General features: G+C 37.4%; 1 protein-coding gene across 4 annotated transcripts in view; it reads right to left on the reverse strand.

Moving 5' to 3' along the window:
- Nucleotides 1-20,229, reverse strand: part of SPAG16 (sperm associated antigen 16) — a 204,617-nt gene that overhangs the window by 108,902 nt on the left and 75,486 nt on the right. For all 4 annotated transcript variants that reach the window (XM_066346111.1, XM_066346112.1, XM_066346110.1 and 1 more), the window contains one exon: nucleotides 13,083-13,210. In XM_066346111.1, coding sequence (XP_066202208.1) covers nucleotides 13,083-13,210 — 128 coding nt within the window. The remainder of the gene's footprint in view (nucleotides 1-13,082; nucleotides 13,211-20,229) is intronic.

Here is a 20,229-nt window from a genome sequence, read left to right on the forward strand (position 1 = left end):
AAGACATGATTATGTATTTTCTATTTCCGTACCCTCTGCTTGCCTGAACCTCTTCCAGTAGCCCGGGTTGTGTCAACCCATGTCATCCAGTCCCATTACGTCTTTCCAGGGTTGGCCCTCACTGCTTCACTTTCCCTGAGGCCTGCCATGTTCAAGCTATTACTCAGTAATCATGATGATAATTGCAGCTGATTTTATGGTAAAGAAGTAAAGAAAATATACAAATTATTAGTGTATGATCTTCTTGATCCTTAACCACCTGCCCGACTGAATGCCATGGCTGGGGAGGCTGCCCTTGTCCTTGGCAGACAGTTGGGGCATCCGCCCCGTATTTTTTTCCTGGCTGTTCTCTTTCACACTCTCTGTGCTGTGCCCTTGCCTATCAGCAGTGAGTCCAGAAGGAAGATGGGAGGGAAAGAATAGAAACATGAGAGGGGACACTCCCAGCCTGTTGTCACACAGACCATTACCCCTCCTCACTATCCTAAAAGCCCCTCACTCTCTTGCTGCCATGACTCTGTTATGTGAAGAAAGCACACACGTGTATGTATGCACACACATGTGATATTGGAGGGTTATATGAGAGAAAGTATAAACTGGAGGGAAAGAGGAAGGAAAGCAAACCCTCGTCTTGCCATGGTTAGCTGTCAACGCTAATGGCTATCATAGTCCGTTTACTATGGTGCCTAATTACTAGTCTTTTAGAAGATGTGTACCTTAATTATAGTCACTAGTACTAGTAGATGAAAGAGATTTTGCATTTTCAAGAGGCATATGGAGTGACACTAATGTTTGGACACTATTCAACCAGGTAAAAAAGTCTTTGTTTAAAAATAAGCAGAACTGTAAAAACTGAACATGAATGCCCGTTTTCTTTATTCTTAAAAGTGAGTGTGTGTGTGTGTGTGTGTATGTGTGTATACATATTTTAGCATCCAGATTACCTGATGCTAAAAACCAATATATATATACACACACACTGCTGACTTTTCATATCTCATAAAATAAGAAAACTAGATTTCCAGAAGGGTCTAACTTCATCCTTTCTTCACCATTGTTTTCTATATTACCATAAGCCAGGCCCAGAAGGAGAACCACACAGCTGCTCCAGTTTTCACAATTGCCCTTGCTTCGCCAGGCCCCTAGTCACTACTCTGGATCAGAACTGTCCCTCTGCAAAACAAAGCTCTGCCTGCCACTTTGAAATATAATCCCCTCCACATTTCTAACACCAGGCCAGATGTGCCTAGGACCCTCAGCCAGTTCTGCAACCTAAACATCTTAAATTAATTATCAGAATATTTGTACTAAATACAGTTAGTTATACCCTATCCCAGCAATCCTTAACCAAACTAAAGGCAACACTGCACTTTTCCCTTGTCACTTACATCAGCTGAATTCCCAATCAATTCTTTTAATTTGACAAAAATTGGGAGGCTTCACATTCTTTCTTTTCATAAGAATTTTCATTATATTAGAAGGTTTCAGAATTCATGTATATGACCTATCCAACATTCCTAACCTCAAAAAAGTTGTGTCTTCTTCATTTCAATGCTAGTCTCAATTCATTTGGACAACAAAATCCTAATTGTATATTCTAGTTCTCAATTTGAACGGCTCTACCTAAAGCTATATAAACACAGGCACTCCACAGGCTGATCCAAGTCTAACTATCCCAGTCTCTCATGTTCTCCCTTTTACAGTCCATGGGACTTCTGACACAGGAAGAATATTGGCCTCTTGCTGAATCCTTTTCTCTTGACTTATAGGCCCCTTGATGGCCTCTATCCACTCCATGTGGATGCCTTGGTGTCTGGCTTACCGTATGACTGAATCTCTCACCAGCTTCTTCAATTACCATGGAGCCCATCCTTATATCACACACACCTAGTAACATCCCAAATATGAACGAATTATGTAGTCACCCGATTTCTATAAACAGAGGCTAAATGGTATTAAAGGAAAGCATGAACATGCTCATATAAACACAGACACATTAGTAGCATTAAAATTCATAACCCTCCCAAATAAAAGCAAATCCCCTGGACCCTCAGCATTGTTTAACAATCTTCACTTTTACTGATCATTTAAAACTTTTGCTATGTCCCTCAAGTTCCCCAACACTATTCCTCCTATTCTCAGCAAGAGAAATTGCTTAATATTATATTTCACTGAGAACATTGGGAACCTCAGTTGATTAAATTCCTGTTACTTTGTCCCCTTCTGACCTCAAATACCTTAATTTTTATATAATCACTTTTTTTCTCTTATCTTGGATGAAGTACCTCTTCTCTTTATCAAGGCTATTATACTATTAGCAGAGATACCCACACATGATCTTAGATGTTTAGTCTGGGCAGAATGGACAATGAGCTTGCTAGGACCTGGGTGGGCTCTTCTCTCTCCCAGCTCAATGTACACACCCGGGGCCAGCTTCCCATAGAACCAATGCCTTCCTCCTCAGGCCAGGCTGGACTAAAGAATTGCTTCGGCCCCTTGATCTCTATTTTCCCAGGTGCAAAGCACCTGGCTTTCCCAGAGAATTCCTAGTAATTGGCTGGCACCCCAAATCCAGATTACCTGATGCTAAAAACCAATGCATGTTCCTATAGACAAGGACATTTCCCATGTTTGCTATGTGAATAGGGAGACATACAGAAGTGAGGGATTCTTCCACTAAAACAAAAATATTCCATATCCCATAGACGCTCTATTCCAGTGTACATTTCTGTGGGATGGTAACGAGTAGGGACACTTCTATATCTCTGTCTTGCAAATTTCAGCCATGCAAGATTTTCCTTTGTACCATTAACCGTGTTGTTGTGGGAGTTTTCCTGATTGCTGGCATAAATGATCTGGCATGACAAGAGCCAACTCTGAATTTGACTCTTGACCTCAGCTAGGATCTTAAGTGTAACATCCTCATCACTTTTTAAATCTGTCCTACTCTTCATTCTCCTTTATTCAAGTCTACATATATACTTAAGATTTCCTAAAAATATAAAACCAAAGGTAAAACAGTTACTTGGATCCTGTCATCCCTCTACTTACTTTTAAGTTCTCTTATTGGCTCTATTTGGGCAGTTCAAAAAAATCCATCAGTCACTCTTGTTTCTCACTGTGCTATCCGCCTAGCTTTTGGCTTATATCCATGGTCCATACAGCAGCCAGTGTAATTATATATCACACCATGTTACCTTCTTCGAAATTTTATTGGCTTTTCTTTAAACTCATCCCAGATCATCTGCTCTCTTCCCACACTGAACCCCTTGCACTCACAATACTCTAGCCACCTGTCCTTTTCTTTGTTATTTTCTTTGTGTGTGTGTGATAGAGACAGAGAGAGGGACAGATAGGAACAGATAGGGACAGACAGTCAGGAAGGGAGAGAGATGAGAAGCATCAATTCTTCATTGCAGCACCTTAGTTGTTCATCGATTGCTTTCTCATATGTGCTTTGTCCGGGGGCTACAGCAGACTGAGTGAGCCCTTGCTCAAGCCAGCAATCTGGGGCTCAAGCAAGTGAGCTTTGCTCAAACCAGATCAGCCCGGGCTCAAGCTGGCGATCTTGGGGTCTCGAACAGGGGTCCTCTATGTCCCAGTCTGACGCTCTATTTACTGCACCGCCGCCTGTTCAGGGCCACCTGTCTTTTTCTATTTCAGCTTCTGCCTTGGGGCTTATTCATATGTCTTCACGCTGCCTAAAGTGGCTCCCTGAAATCTGTCAGATCGAATAATCTCAGTTCAATTGTCACCACCGTAAAGCGGCTTTCCAGAACCTCCTCAACCCACCCCACCCAGAGCAATACCTATTTTATTAACTCCATAACTCTATAACATTTATTCCCACTTGAAATTATCTTGCATATTTATTTGTCTACTTATTAGTTTATCTTTATGTCCCTATCAATTTGTACATTCCATTACTCTAAGGTCTTTGCTTGTCTTGTTTACTGCTATATTTCAAGAGCTCAAAACAATACTTGGCACATATTAGAGGCTCATTTGAACACTATTCATTCTTCTTCATAAGGACAGCCTTCTTCATAACTGGCCTTTATCATGGCCCCTTTGTCAAATTAATCCATGAACTTACAACTTCTGATCCCAGTGCCTAATATCTCATTTATTCCATGTTTCTTGATTCATGTTGGGCTCAAAGATTTTCTGAAAGAAAACAGTTCCCTAAAGTGGTAGTAGTGTTTATCTGTTTTGGTATTTGAGGGTTGGATCAAGGGGGAGCATGTATTATTCTTGAAATAATAAAAATAATAAAGCTTCTTCTATTTTTGGAAAAATAATATACTTAATTAAAAGTCATCTCTAACCTTCAAAAGTTGTCAAACGTTGTGCACAGTTATATAATATTTAGTGATTTCTCCTGCAATTCACATTTGTCCTTATTCTCATTAATTCTTTACCCTGTCCAGACAGGCACGACTTTATGTTTTACATGACACATAATATAATATTGCTGACAAATCTATATTGTCAATACCAATATTCTAGCTATACAACTTTTGAAATACAAGAAAAGCTAATAAAATAAATTTGTGTGGTAGAGTAAGTCTTGTAGAGTAATATGATCAGAATACAGAATAGCAGAATATCTCCAAATAATTGCAAGGGTTAAAAAAAAGAAAACCATAAGTGTGTATAACTATAAAAATAAAATATATTGTTCACACATACATCTCATTTCCACTATACCCAGTAGTTGTAACACTGTACATTGAAACTTATGCTTCCTTTCCATGTCTATAACATCCCTATTTAATCTAAATCTACATTATATACAATCTCTATAGTCTTGGTAAAATGAAAGGTCACAGTTATCAAGTAGAAAGATCTACTTATGTTTATACAAAATATTTGCTGCTATAAATAATAAGGATTTCTCAGATGAAAAATATAAGTTCAATAAAACTTTTATATGCACCTATATTCTGTATATCTTGGTAGTTATATCTACTGCCAAGAACAGAAAAAGGAGGTTTGGTTTATAGATGGAATTTCTATACATTGTTTGAGTATTTCCAAATAGAGAATGGAGGTAAATGCATTCAAGCCAGAAGACTATGAGCTAAGATCTAGACATGTGAGAAGATTTCATTGAAACAAGAATACAGTGGTATAGAGGTAAGGGCATACAATATAACTATAAAATAGGTTCGAGCTGGATTGCATATTGAGGGCTTTGTATATAATTAAAGATTTCAAAGCAAAAATTAGATCATTCTAGAAAGATTACTGTAATTATAGTCGAATTGGAGAAACTGGAGCAGAGAGACCAGTCAGAAGTTGCTGGGGAAGTATACATGACAGATGATTGACTCTGGCAAAAATGAACGGCTGTACAACTCCTTTTGGACAGAACACACAGACTCTGAGTGACTAAAGTAACAGCGAGTGACAGGGAGAACCTATGATGCACATACCGTCTATGTGACCATATGCCTGATAAGAACACTTACAGGATGGGAGAAAGAAGATGAAGGTAGAGAGGAAAGGGTTGATAAAGACGAAATTAAATTGGGTTTGAAATCTGCTAAGTTTGAGGTGCTCACAAGACATGCACATTAAAATGTCCTATTTTACGAGGTACTCTGAATTAATAGTTATCACTTTGTGATAATGTCAGTAGTTTTAAATTAAATTTGAATTCAGAGCATAAATATTGTTAAGAAAAAATATTGTTAAGAATGTTGGGTGTATAAGTCTAATAATATTTTTATTACTTACTCCTAGATTATAAAACACTATGGATATTTTAAAAAGTAATAATATAAAATGAACATGACCATGTCATTCTAATCATGGCCATATAAAAAATGCCAAAATTAGCTTAAGATCTAAACCTACCAGCAAAAGCACTGATGTTTACAACCCTTTCACCATATAATCATAAACATCAGGAAAAAGATTAATTATGAGATACCATTCCACACGCATCAACTCTACCATGGATTAAAAGCAAGGTCTTGGCAAATTTAGGTGAGGCATTCCTTCAAGTAATGGCAGAAATTGATAGAACCACTAATTACTAGTACTTCATTAAATCTTTCCACCTCTAAATATTTAAACTGAATTATAGGTACATGTGTGAATATAATGTAGTCTGAATACTAAATAAACTGTTAAAGAGAAAAAGATGTATGTTGGTACTTGTCCTAAACCATCTTCACTGACATTCTGCATTTCAAAGGTTAACCTGTGCCTTTAAGTTCCATCTGTCTTTCTATTACACGGTAAATAATATGAATTACCAGTACGTAGCTAAGCAACAAGGTGGAGAGATGGCTTCTACACTCACTGAAATATTACTGCATTGTCATTCCATGGAATGCCTTACCATAACATACTCCAGAAAAAGTTTTATGCAAAAACTGAATGACTTGTTTTTTTCAAAAATTGAAACTATGTCCTAGGAGAGACAAAGCATAGTTTAATTTTTACCTACCTTAGTTAAGAGGTGGAATTATTATGCATTGTTGGCACTATATATAACTGCTATATATAATTATAATATGTCCAACAATGCATTCTTGTAGGTCACTGTGGTTATTACTGTGGATCTAGATAATTAAAATAGAATGAAGAACCGTTATAGCCCAGAAGAGCAACTATAGGTCTCTGAGTCTACAAAATACTGGGATTGAAAATACTTTGTGCACCGCCTGTGACCAACGAATAGACTTTTCCATAATTTTAGCTGTAAATTGACTCAAAAAAACCAAATCGGAACTAGATGATGACAACTGCTTAATAAACCCAGAAAGTCTAAACAAACTTAATTTAAAGCTGAAGACAGATACATGCAAGGGCACTAAAGACAACCTGAAATATATTAAAGAACTCCCCTAATTAGATGACCTATTTATTCACGGAACGCACCCACAAAGATAAATAGGCCATTAAAGTGTATGTTTACATTTACTGTAAATTCAGGTACCTCTTCCTTTTAGTAGTATCATTACTTAACAGAAGATAACTGAATACATTAGTACTTTGTAGTAAACTACCAAACCAGCACCTAGTAAATTATAAAACAAAATTAATATTTTTATATTATGGAAAGTGTTGTAAATTATTCTGTTCACTACTGATAGGTAATGATTGCAAATATTTTTATCTACATGTAAGTACTATACATGCAGAAACTGAGTTTTTTACCTTTACTAATTCAAAATTTAAATATACACTTTGCTCATAGTTGTTTATCTTGGGGACATTACCATCATAAAAATTATAATTTAAGCTTATTATAAATATGCATTTTAAAATAGTAGTTAAATTTCATAAATTATATAAAAATGATTCACTATTTAATTTGAAAACTCATATTTTAAAATATAACTATTGTTTTTTTAAAAACAGAACTTATAGTCAAAACAATAAGCTTTACATTCATATTTGGTAAATAAAAATAAAATAACATTTTAATAATGCCTTTTTTTTTTTTTTTTGCATTAGAAGCTAATAAGCCACTTTTTCTTTATTCTGGTGTCTGCTTCTATGGAAGTGCATGCAGTAATGCTGGCATAAACCTAACTACTTCCAGACAGCACACACAGCTACTGGCCAATGAGAACGGAAGAGCACGTGGCCAATGCAAGGAGAGGGAGGCAGCGCCTCCACTTGCAGAGCCCGGTAGGCCACAGAAGTTTGAATTTCATTTTAAAACAAGGGGAAGACATTGTACTTAAAGCAGGAAGTTGTACAAATCGATTTACATTTTCAAAAGATCAGTTTGGCTTTTGTGAAGTTAGTGAAATGTTGTGGAGTAAGGGTGGGTGGATTAATAGGCTTCTGCAAGTATGAGAGATGAGCATAGTAATACAGAGGGAAGTGGGGAAAGTGTGAATATATTCTAGAGGAGGAGCCTGTCAGACCTACCGATAGTTTAATGGTGGGAATTGGAGGGTGAGAAGATAAGGCATCAAAATGTCTCCTATGCTTTTGGCTCAAATAAATTCACAGGAATTCACATTTTCCTTCTGCAAAAATGGAGATTAGAAGACCTGATTTTCTTGGAGAGAAGAGCTCTTTCTAACATAATAATATGAAGAAGCCTATGTAGATGTTTAAGCTCAGGGGAGATATCAATGGTAGTGTTATCATCGCAGGGATTAGCAGCACACAGAACATTAAACTTTTTTTTTTATTTGCTTTTTTATAATTTTATTTAGACAATGAATTTTAATGGGGTGACATTGATCAACTAGAGTACACAGATTTAGAGAAAACATCTCCAGATCATTTTGGCATTTGATTATGTTGCATACCCATCACCCAAAGTCAAACTGTCCTCTGTCACCTTTCATTCGGTTTCCTTTATGCCCCTCCCCCTCTCCATGGTAATCACCACACTCTTGTCCATGTCCATGAGTCTCAATTTTGTGCCCCACCTATGTATGGAATCATACAGTTCTTAGTTTTTTTTCTGATTTACTTATTTCACTCAGTATATTGTTATCAAGCTCCATCCATGTTGTCGTAAATGATCCTATGTCATCATTTCTTATGGCACAGAACAAATTTAAAGCCTGAGAATGGAAGTGGCTACCTGAGAAAGGGTAGAGGTGAGAAGATGAAGCCGGGAGGCTGAGCCCATGGCCCTCTGTCAAGCAGAAGAACAGAGGAGGAACACCCCTCCGAAGACTGGATGGGACAGCCGGGGGTCAGCCGGAAGACCAGCACCGTACAAACAGTGGGAGTCAGGAGAGGAACCTGGGTGGTTAGCTGTGCTGACTGCAGCTGAGAAGTGAAGAAAATGAGGACAGATAGGTAAGAGACCACAGGAGGCAGGTACAGAGGTAGCAAATGACTGACAAGTTCCAGAGCAGAGGAAAGGAAGGGAGCCCCCTGGAGGGGAGAATGAAAAGAGCAAGTGGAGGCTGTTAGCTCAGCCAGCACTTGCGCCCACCTTTTTAGGGAAAATGAGCAGAGCAGCTTCTGAGGAGACAGCACAGGTTTGGTGGGGGTGGTCCGGTCAAGAAAGAATTTTCTTTTTAACTAATGGAAGTTACTGGAGAACATTTTCTAGGCTGAGAGGAACAATTCTGTAAAATTAGGAAAACCACATCTACCTAATTCAGATCTTAAACCTCTCTTTCACTAGTCTCATTTAAAATCCTTCTGGTTCTCTGACCCACAAAATTGCACTGACCCACTATAAAAATGCAAATTAGTAAGACATTAGGAATTTTCAAATTATCTCAAATTTAATACTCATTTATTATGATCTTGTTAGAAAAAACATGGCAAAAAATACATTTTCATAAATCTGTTTTTCCAGGGAAAGAACATATCATTTATAAATTCTGCACTTCAGTTAATTATTTTAATATACAAGTTTAAAGTAATTTTTCTAGGCCATGTTTGGGGAAATAGAAAGTAACTTGGCCAAATGCAGAGGAAACATAGTTGTACATTACTGGCATAACTATATGCTCATTTGTAAAAATAGAGACATTTTTTTTTTATTATTTTTCCTTACATAATGTGTGACTTATTGTTTTATAGTTTGCTTTTGAATTAACCATCATGATACAAATTTCTTCTCTGTAATTGCCAAGATTTCCAAAGCTCATTTGTGTGTGCGAATGCTAGTGTGTGTGTGTGTGTGTGTGTGACAGAGAGACACAGAAAGAGAGAGAAAAATAGAGAGAGGGAGAAAATGGGGCATATAATAACTGCTTAACAGAAATAGAAAGGTCAGAGATCTTGTCAAAGCAGCCAAATCCTGGCATTTACAGATGCTTAGAAAAAGAGTTTATTGTTATCACTGATACTCTTTCGTTATCATTGTCATTACTATTATAGTTATATTGATGAAGTTAAGGAACCCATATGCCACAGGAGAATAACTTTACTTCTAGAAAGGGTAAGAAAAACAAATATAAATAAATTCCTTAAAGAAACACACTTGAGTCAATAAGGATTATATTAAAGACCTATCGAGTACCAAGCCTCCGGGTGCGTGTATGGGATGAGGGAAGCGGGTGGTTTGGTTTTTAAAAATGGAGAATATGAAATTATTTGAGAAACACTAATTACTCACAATTAAATTGTATATGATTTCTAGTTAATTATATATAATGTGGGAGTAAAGAATAAGAGTATAGTGAAAAAAGTAGGATAAAATAGGTTAGAGAAAAACAAAAACGCGCCCAAATAATAGTAGTATAAGGAAGCAGAAATGTAGAACGACTGGAACTGAGGACAGGTAAAAAGGCCCAGGTCAATGAGCTGTCCCAGAGTCAAAGCTGGATATTCCTTTGCGGTGCACATTACTCTAGAACAGTGCTTTCCAACTTTTCTTCATCTCGTGGCACACAACAACTTAGTAAAATTCCACAGCACACCAGAAAAATCTATTTTTTTGACAATCTGACAAAAAAAATACGTATAATTTTGATTCATTCTCACCAGACAGCTATTGTAGCATTGGCTGTTGTTACAGTTTTATTTGACAAACTAAATGAATAGAAGGTCAGCGCCCCTGACTAAATAATCAGGTGCTGTACATTTTAAGTCCTTGCAATGCACCATTGAGCCTCTTGTGGCATACCAGGTGAAGATCACGGCTGGAGAAGATTGGTGTTTATTCTTTCTATTAGTGATTCTTTCTTTACTGCCCAACTCATAATACTAGGGTCTTCTCTCCTAATCGGCTAAGTAGTGAAAATTGTGGCAGAGAAATTAGACGATTATACACTGGGTTGCAGTTCTAGTTACCAGAGCAGCTCTCTCTCCAAAGGCTGGAAATTATGTAAAATCCAGGTTTTGTCTTTGATTGAGAGTTACATGTTTCCTTCTTCTCCACATTTCACGTACTACAAACTTTGAACTTAATTGGTGGATTGACCTCCCTTTCCCACTCCGCCTGAGAAACACCCTCGCTGTGCTCACTGCACCGCACTGCTCAGAGCTCTCAGGACTCCACGGTAGACCCGCACAGGCTCCTCCCTTCAGCCAAGGTCCAGGATTAAAAGAGAGCCTAAGAAGTTTGGAATTGTTCCTAAATCGCCTTCTAACCCAGATGTGTTTGCTTTTGTAATATAATTAAAGATTAATCAAGGTGATGAAATATGGGTATGACAAGGAAAATTGCTGACCATAAAAAATAAATTAATGCCATGGAAAGGTAGGGAGATCATCTGTTGAGTGACTGAAGTTCTTGTTTCAGAATAAAGAATCCACAAAACTGAAACTGTGTATCTTCGTTACTGGTATTGTTTATGCAAGAAATAAGGTGTAGAATTATAATCAACGGTCACTTAATCAAAGAAAAGGCCATGGGCTTCTACCAAAAGACAAGCATGTGGATGCAAATGCACTGTTAAGTCGCAACAGAAACCTGAAAGTGTGAATGTATCCATATTTATGGTTCCCTCCACTAACAGAACTTTTCAGTCACTAGTGTACTGGTTTTGATCATGGCAGACAAGATCACACCTGCCATTCTCTGAAGTAAGTTACCATAGATGACATTCTTGCTACGTGGAAATAATTAAACAAATAGGGTTTACTAAGTAGCTGAAACATAGTCAGCAAGAACAGGGGAAACTTTGCAAAGAAAAACAAAATACTCACCATAGATAAATGTATGTAAGGCATTATAGTTGGTTAACATGCTATTTTGAGATACTTGTCCTCTTTAAGTAATAGAAGCAATTACATAATGTTTGTTATACATTTTTGTACAAATTTTACATTTCTTGAAGATTGATGACATAAGCTTGGGATTATATGAACAAATGCAAAAAAATAATATTACTTACCTAAATCATAATCAAAATGATATATTCATGATCATCTATAAATGTTGACAATTTACTAATATTTTAATGAACCATGGAACTATATGATAGAACATATATTTATGGATGCTCCAAGAAACTTTTTGTGTCAAAGACTCTGAGAAATAATAGAAATTTTACACAATTTAAACTGTTTTCTCTGAAGGCATGAAGGCCCTTGCTCGGTGGTTCAGCGCATGGGCCATCGTCCCAGCGTGCAGGGTGGCGGGTTTGGTCCCCAGTCAGGGCGCAAACAAGAAACAATCAGTGAGCACAATTACATGAAACAACTAAGTGGGACAATGAGTTGATGCTTCTCTCTCTCTAAAATCAGTGGAAATTTAAAAATAAAATAAAATAAAATGTCTTTTTATAAATGTAAATATGCAGGTTTATAAAATAATGCTTTTTAATAAACACCAAGTAATAAGTTTTGTCTTTAAAACAATGTAATTATCGTTCACAAAACTATGGTCCTCAAAACTAATGATTTGTTAATGATAAATATATATATGCAAAATTATAAGTAAAATAAAACAAATGAATTACATAGTTGCTGAGGTCCTATCTTTAAAATAATCCTAAAAACCTCTTTAAAAACGATTTGTGCTTTATTTGAAGAACTGCAGCCTCTACAGTAAGTACGCACAACAATGCATGTGAGTCTGCACTGCCACCAAGTGCCTCCACCAATTAGTCTGAGATTCTTGCAATCACGATAAGCAGATGCTTTCACTGTTATGAGAAGCAATTTGGGAACAGGCTAAGAGAAAAACACTTTGACTGTAAATGTCCATAAGAGTACCACAATTTAGATATAACAATAAAATCTCAAAAGCATTAATAAGCCCTGGCCGATTGGCTCAGCGGTAGAGCGTCGGCCTAGCGTGCGGAGGACCCGGGTTTGATTCCCGGCCAGGGCACACAGGAGAAGCGCCCATTTGCTTCTCCACCCCTCCACCGCGCCTTCCTCTCTGTCTCTCTCTTCCCTTCCCACAGCCAAGGCTCCATTGGAGCAAAGATGGCCTGGGCGCTGGGGATGGCTCTGTGGCCTCTGCCCCAGGCGCTAGAGTGGCTCTGGTCGCAACATGGCGACGCCCAGGATGGGCAGAGCATCGCCCCCTGGTGGGCAGAGTGTCGCCCCCTGGTGGGCGTGCCGGGTGGATCCCGGTCGGGCGCATGCGGGAGTCTGTCTGACTGTCTCTCCCTGTTTCCAGCTTCAGAAAAATGCAAAAAAAAAAAAAAAAAAAAGCATTAATAAAACATCAAGGATCCTACCAGCTCACTGGAAGTTCATGAAGTCTTAATATGGTATTCAGCTTGTAGTCAAATTTTGCTGGACCGTATTTGCCCTCACATAAATACGGGTTTGGATTTTGTTGCTTGTAGGTGGGAAATTCTGAATCCTTGAGAAAAAAATAAAGAGCTCTGTGTAAAATAGCCACATCACTATTCACATTAATCTTGTCTTATTTAATATTAAATTACAATATAAACATTATTATTACATTCCCTCAGGACTTATGTTCATTTCTTATTTTTGTTTTGACAAAATACACAAAAAGATAAAATTTTAAATATGGCACATGTCTATTTGCATACGATTAAACTGAATGCTACATGATAAAAATTATTTAAAAACATTCCCTTATTGAGTTATAATGAAGCAAAATATAGTATTGTCTTATATTGATATATATTATTCAACTTTCCTTTTTCAGTAAGTTTCCATCCCCAGCTGTAATATTAGCAAAATCTGTGATTATTCTTTTACTTCATTTGTACTTTATAAATAGTAAACGAAAACATTTTCATTGGGTAACAAAATAATATCTTCTAATTGCCCTGGCCAGTTGGCTCAGTGGTAGAGCATTGGTCAGTATGTGGATGGCCCAGGTTCAATTCCCGGGATGGCCCATGGCACAGAGGAGAACTGACCATCCGCTTCTTCACCCCTCCCCTCCCCTTCCTCCATCTCTCTCTCTCTCTCTCTCTCTTCCTCTCTCACAGCCATGGCTCAATTGGTTCGAGCAAGTTGGCCCCAGGCACTGAGAATGGCTACATGGCCTCTGCTTCAGGCGCTAAAAAATAGCTTAGTTGCCAAGCAATGGAGCAATGCTCCATATAGGCAGAGCATCATGCCATAGGGGGCCTACCAAGCAGAATCTGTTATAGGTGCTAGTGGGAGTTTGTCTCTCTGCCTCCTCTCTTTTCACTGAATAAAAAATAAAAATATCTGTTAATTGATTAATTATTGTTTTTTTGTTTTATTTAAATCTGAAGACATAGAGCTAACTTAAAAGCAGTTGCTGAAGGTAAAATATTTCTGTCATGATCATTTCAAATCTCACATACATTAGAAAACACATATGCCATGTGTTGGTCAACTCCCTCCCCACCAAGCAAACTGGAGCTTGGTGATCAATGATTGTTTCAATCCATGAGAAATTGTCTCTCCTCAGTGGAAAGAAGACATGCTATAAATAGGCCCTTAATTAACACTAAATGATGGATGAATTAATTTCTCAACTCTACAAGAAAAGGCAGTACTTAATCCTCTTGCATTAAATGCTTTAAAATTGCCTTTAGAGAGGGAGGCATAGCATTCATTGGTGCGCTCACTCATTTATTTGAGAAGCATTTTTAAGTGGCACTTTATCTAAACGTTACTCTAGGCATGGGGAATCCAACAATGAACCAAGCAGGTGAAACGTCTTGCCCTCATGAAGATTGCATTGCAATAGGGTCTTTAATAAATTCTCAGAGCTGGAGAAATGTATAAATGAAGTCTTTTTCTAATTAACAAAGTAATACATGTTCATACAGAAATTTCATAAATTTACAAAGAAAAAAATTAAAAGCAATCTTATTATCAGCATCCAGATATAATTACTAATAACATTTTGGTTTAATAATTCATCTGCCTCTTTTTCTCCATTTTTACAAAATTGAGATCATGTTGTTATCCACCCACCAGTTTTCATATAGCATCATATTACTGCATTCTCGCGCTATTTACTCTGTTTTAAAGGAATGATAAATGCCATATTTTATTTAACATTAAGTTACTTTTGTTTCCTTTATACTTGCCAATGCTGTGAACAGTTTCCTATCTATAAATCTGCACTTCACTCATTATTATATCCTTAAAGCACAGTTACAGAAATGTAAATAATTCCAATAAAATAATAAAAACTATAATTCCTCTTCATAGATTGCTTTTCAGAAATGTTATACAAATTTATAAAGGTAATCCTGCCAGTAATATAGTATTGTATGTAATTTACCAAATCTTTGTTAATTGTGTATATGGGCACACGCACACACACACACATTTAAAATCGTTCAGTAATTATTAGATTAATGTTTATTATTGAGTGTCTGTTTCATGATAGATATTGGTTTTGGCTCTTATAAAATATCTTTGAACAAAAAAAAAAAATCTTTGAACATAACAGACAAAATTCCCTCCCTTGTGGATCTTGCATACAAGTATGAGAACACCATAGACAATAAAAATAATAAATGTAAATTATATCTTTAAGGTAGGAACTCTATGAAAATAATGTTGCTAATACATAAATATAACTATTCATTTATGTTTCTTAAATTAATTGATTAGGTTAGGCCCTAAGCTCTCTCTCTAATTTCATCTTCCACTTCCCTAAATATAAAGCCATGTCACATTATTTCTTTTGTTGAGCCACCCTGTTATTAACGAGAACTGTACATATTACAGAATATTGAAATTGTGCCATTGCATAGTTTGCCCATTCCACTGTGAGTTAGTAGAAGACAAGTATATTATTCACTTTTGTCTCTCTAGCATAGCATCTTACACTAATAGGCACTCTATAAATGCCTAGTTAGTAAATACATGGCCTTCCGAAAAGTCGATGTGTTGTTCATATCTTATTCACAGAACAGTCAATATATTCTTGTGGGGTAGAAATGGCATAAAATAACTATAATTTATATTGTTGTACATGGATTTACCTAGGAAATTACTTCCCTAATTAAATCACTAGGTAGTAAATCCTACAGGAGACTGACAAAAAGCACTATTCATTTTTTGCACTATGGAATGGTAATGAATGTTAAAGATTTAGTGACTAAAAATGCATCTACTGATTTACAATGACTAACAGGAACACTTTGTAAATAAGATTTTTAAGTCATTTACATTTTAGTAAAACCTTTGAGAGGTTCTCATTCAAATTCTATCTTTTGACTTCCGGTTATGTACACATATGCCAATTTTACTATGCATTCATAACATAATCAAAGATTACGCAGCAATAATTCAGGATAATCTGTGTTTCAGTGATTTCAAACATTGATCTATTGGTCAAAATTAGCTCAGTCAGGCCCTGGCCGGTTGGCTCAGCGGTAGAGCATCGGCCTGGCGTGCGGGGGACCTGGGTTCGATTCCCGGCCAGGGCACATAGGAGAAGCACCCATTTGCTTCTCCACCCCCCCCCCCTTCCTCTCTGTCTCTCTCTTCCCCTCCCGCAGCTGAGGCTCCATTGGAGCAGGGATGGCCCGGGCACTGGGGATGGCTCCTTGGCCTTTGCCCCAGGTGCTAGAGTGGCTCTAGTCTCAGCGGAGCGGTGCCCCGGAGGGGCAGAGCATCGCCCCTTGATGGGAAGAGCGTCGCCCCTGGTGGGCATGCCGGGTGTATCCCGGTCAGGCGCATGCAGGAGTCTGACTGTCTCTCCCTGTTTCCAGCTTAAAAAAAAAAAAATTAGCTCAGTTACTTTGCCAAAGGCTGCTTCATTTTTGCTTGACTGTCCCTGCAACATTAGCAGGGACTAAAGCACATTTATCTACAACCAGATAATTTTGAGCAAGGTCCCTGATATGGATCTATTGTGACATAATAATTAGGCTTATTCTAGGAATATAAACAAATTAATCTTAAAATCTAGGGAATCACTGTCTGGTAGATAGAAAATAGCATTTGAATAAGATATATTAATCTAAAAAGAGAGTTTGGACTATGGGAAAATCAAAACCTGGTACTGCAGGTATTTTTAAAGGCAGACAGACTTTGAGAATGAGAAATCTAAATGCAAGTGAAAACAAATAGCTGAAGGTTAGGTAGGAAGGCTGAACAGTCTGCAGAGGTGAATGGCAGACCATGAAGGAACAGGAAGACAAGACAAAACAATTGGATTTTTAAAGATAATGGAGGCACTGAAGTTTCAGGGGGGAGGGGAGATGTGATTTAAAACAATATATTGCATTTCAACAAAAATATATGTTTTAATTATTTAAAAGGTGGTACACTGTTGGTCAAATAAGTTTGTAAATATGATATGTATGTCTGCTTACTTATAGTTTGCACTGGGTGTGGGGACAGGCTGTAAGCAGGCAGGGTCCTTATAGCCTAAAGCTTAGTTTTAAGATAGCCTTTGCCACCCTAAGTGACTTTGTATCAGAGACTTCCTTGTTTGTATATTGGATTAAAGGTTTTGATTTCTACACTATTAAATGGGGCAGAGGAGCCCATGCTGTAGGAGAGCAGAGAATGGCCACGTGGAGGAGAGGAGAAGCAGCCAAGATGGCGGAGTGCTGTAGGAGAAGCCAGTTTGTGCAGAGATAAGGAGATGGGGAATAGAGGTGAATAAGGCTGGTGAGGTAGATACCTTTGATTCTAGGAAACTCAGATAAGTCATTGGCTTTGGGAGCCCTGAATGGAAAGGGAAGTGTTTTCCCACTGTGTTTATTTCTTGCCCGCCGGGTGCAAGCTAGGATTAAAGCTAATAGCCCACCAGTTCTTGGCTCCACTGTTTCATTACCATCTGTCCGAATCAAATTCAAACCTACATGGGTTAGGCGACTGTGATGGTTGCCGTGGCTACTGGCTTTACATATATCCTACATATAAATAAAAATTTAAGCTTATAAATATTTCTTCACAAAGCAAAATAAAGTTTCAGTAATGATAAATGAGATTATGTAAAACAACCTTCCTACTGAAAACAACTGGAAAATATTGTCAAAAAATATACTTTTAAAATGTGTTTGAAAGCATCAGAGAAATTTAACCATGTAGTGGATAATAATGGTGATTAATGGTGTCAAGGTTTAAGAAAAGAGATACACAAAGAAAGAAGCCTGATTTGAGTTCATTTTCTCCTGTAGCTTTAGCACCTGTCAGATAATTCTGACAGAGGAGGCAAAGAGAATGAAACACGAAGGAGAAATGAGAGCTCAGGGCCCAATCAAAGGATGGGTTCTGGTGAACATGCCAGGCTCAACATTGAGAATCTAAGAAATATGAGTAACTAGAAATAGACTTGATCATTCAAACCAAAGCGAAAGTTTGAGTCATCTACATCACTAACTGGAATAAGGTAATATGCAATTGATAGTGCTTCTAACACAGCGACTTACTAAATTTCAACAGAAATCTCTCCGGAAGAAGATATACCACTTTCAGGCCTCAAATTAGACTTCTATTTTTAAAAGAAACATTAATATTCAAAAAACAAAAGAAAGAAATAAAAACAGCCTATGAGATTCAAAACAATGTTACCAAAACCCAAGAGAAATGAAGAACATTAGAAACTTAACCACAGGGAATGGAGATGATGAAGAAATCAGTCACTTATGTTAACCTGTGAACTGAAAGACTGAGCCAAAGGCAATAAACTGGCTGACACAGGAAGAAATTAACATATTTATGTATAAATATATGTAAATATATATTATATACAAACATGTACATACACACATATACATGTGTGTGTGTATATATATGTGTGTGTGTATGTGAGAAGACATAAGGTAATAAAAGGGGAAAACCTACAAAAGTGTATATTGGAGTCTGACCAGGTGGTGGCACAGTGGATAAAGCATCGGACTGGGATACAGAAAACCTAGGTTCGAAACCCTGAGGTCGCCAGTTTGAGTGCAGGCTAATCCGGCTTGAGAACGGCTCACCAGCTTGAGCACAGGGTCACTGGTTTGAGTGTGGGATCATAGATAAGACCCCATGGTCACTGGCTAGAGCCCAAAGATCACTAGCTTTAAGCCCAAGATCACTGGTTTGAGCCCAAGGTCGCTGGCTTGAGCAAGAGGTCACTCGCTCTGCTGGAGACCCCTGACCCTGGCCAGGACACATATAAGAAAGCAATCAATGAACAACTAAGATGCCACAATTATGAGATGATGTTTCTCCTCTCTCTCCCTTCCTGTCTGTCTCTACAGTCTTTCTGTCACGCACACATACATACATACACACACAAATACACTGTTTTCTCAAAATAATAGATGAAAATTTTGTAAACATAAAAAATGAAGCACTAAAATTAATACAAAACGATTTTGTATTTCCTGTTATGTAAAACTATTATCTACATGGTGACAAGAGAGAAAGCATCAGGTGATAGGACCATGACCTCAATTTCACCAGAGGCTGTGGTTACACATTCCCCACATGCCATCAGGAAAAAGTAGAGTAGGGATTCCTGGCTATGTACAGCCAAGGATCATACTAAAGCATTAGGAAACACAGTAGAGACAGGACAGGAAGAGGGAGAAGGAACAGAGGGATACAAATAGAAGGAAAGAGGATCAGGTAGATAAAAAGAACAAATTTTAAATTCTGTTAGCAATCAACTCTCTTCTTATATAGAATCTCCTCTGCTTCCCTCTGAGATGATATTGGATACAATTTCAAACAACATATAATCCACTACATGTTCTGCTCTACTCCTCCCACAGAACCAGTGTATTGTCACTGGCTCACTTTGCCTGCTCCACTCTGAGGATTAACCAGGGAAGAAGCAAAGTGAGTTGTCAGTGTCACACCCACTGCCTGCTACCTGTTCCTCAGCACCAGAGTCAGGGTCTGTTTCTTCCTCAAGCCTCCGAAAGACAGCCCTGATGAACAGATGTTCACTGGGTCTGCTCTTAGGGACTCCATCCTCTCAAATACTTTGTATGTATCCATTATCTCTATCACTAAAGCTCCCCATTTCATTAATATTACAAATTATGTAAACAGTCTTGATAAAACAAGAAAAGCTACAGATTCATATATGGCTTTCAAGTATATCCAGAACAAGTGCTGAACATTCAGTATGGTAATTTATTATTATAATATGCTACATATACACTGTCATTGCAGAACTGTGGTTTTAGAGTTTGATCTGATTTTTAAATTCCTGTTCTCTCACTTAGTAGCCTTTTATATTCATACACTCAAAAATCACTTATTATTATGAGCCAGACACTATGATAGGTTGGAGATGTAGCAATGAGCAAAAAGAGACAGTCTCCCTGCTTCCTCAAAGCTTTCCATTAAAGAGACATTAATCAATAATGGTACTAATAAATGGAGAATTATAACCTGAGATAATGTTCTTTCTTTAATTTTTAACTTATTATGTTGACATGGTCTTAAGTTTCCCACTCA

This window comes from Saccopteryx leptura, chromosome 7 (assembly GCF_036850995.1).
Source record: "Saccopteryx leptura isolate mSacLep1 chromosome 7, mSacLep1_pri_phased_curated, whole genome shotgun sequence".
NCBI classification, from domain to species: Eukaryota; Metazoa; Chordata; class Mammalia; order Chiroptera; family Emballonuridae; genus Saccopteryx; species Saccopteryx leptura.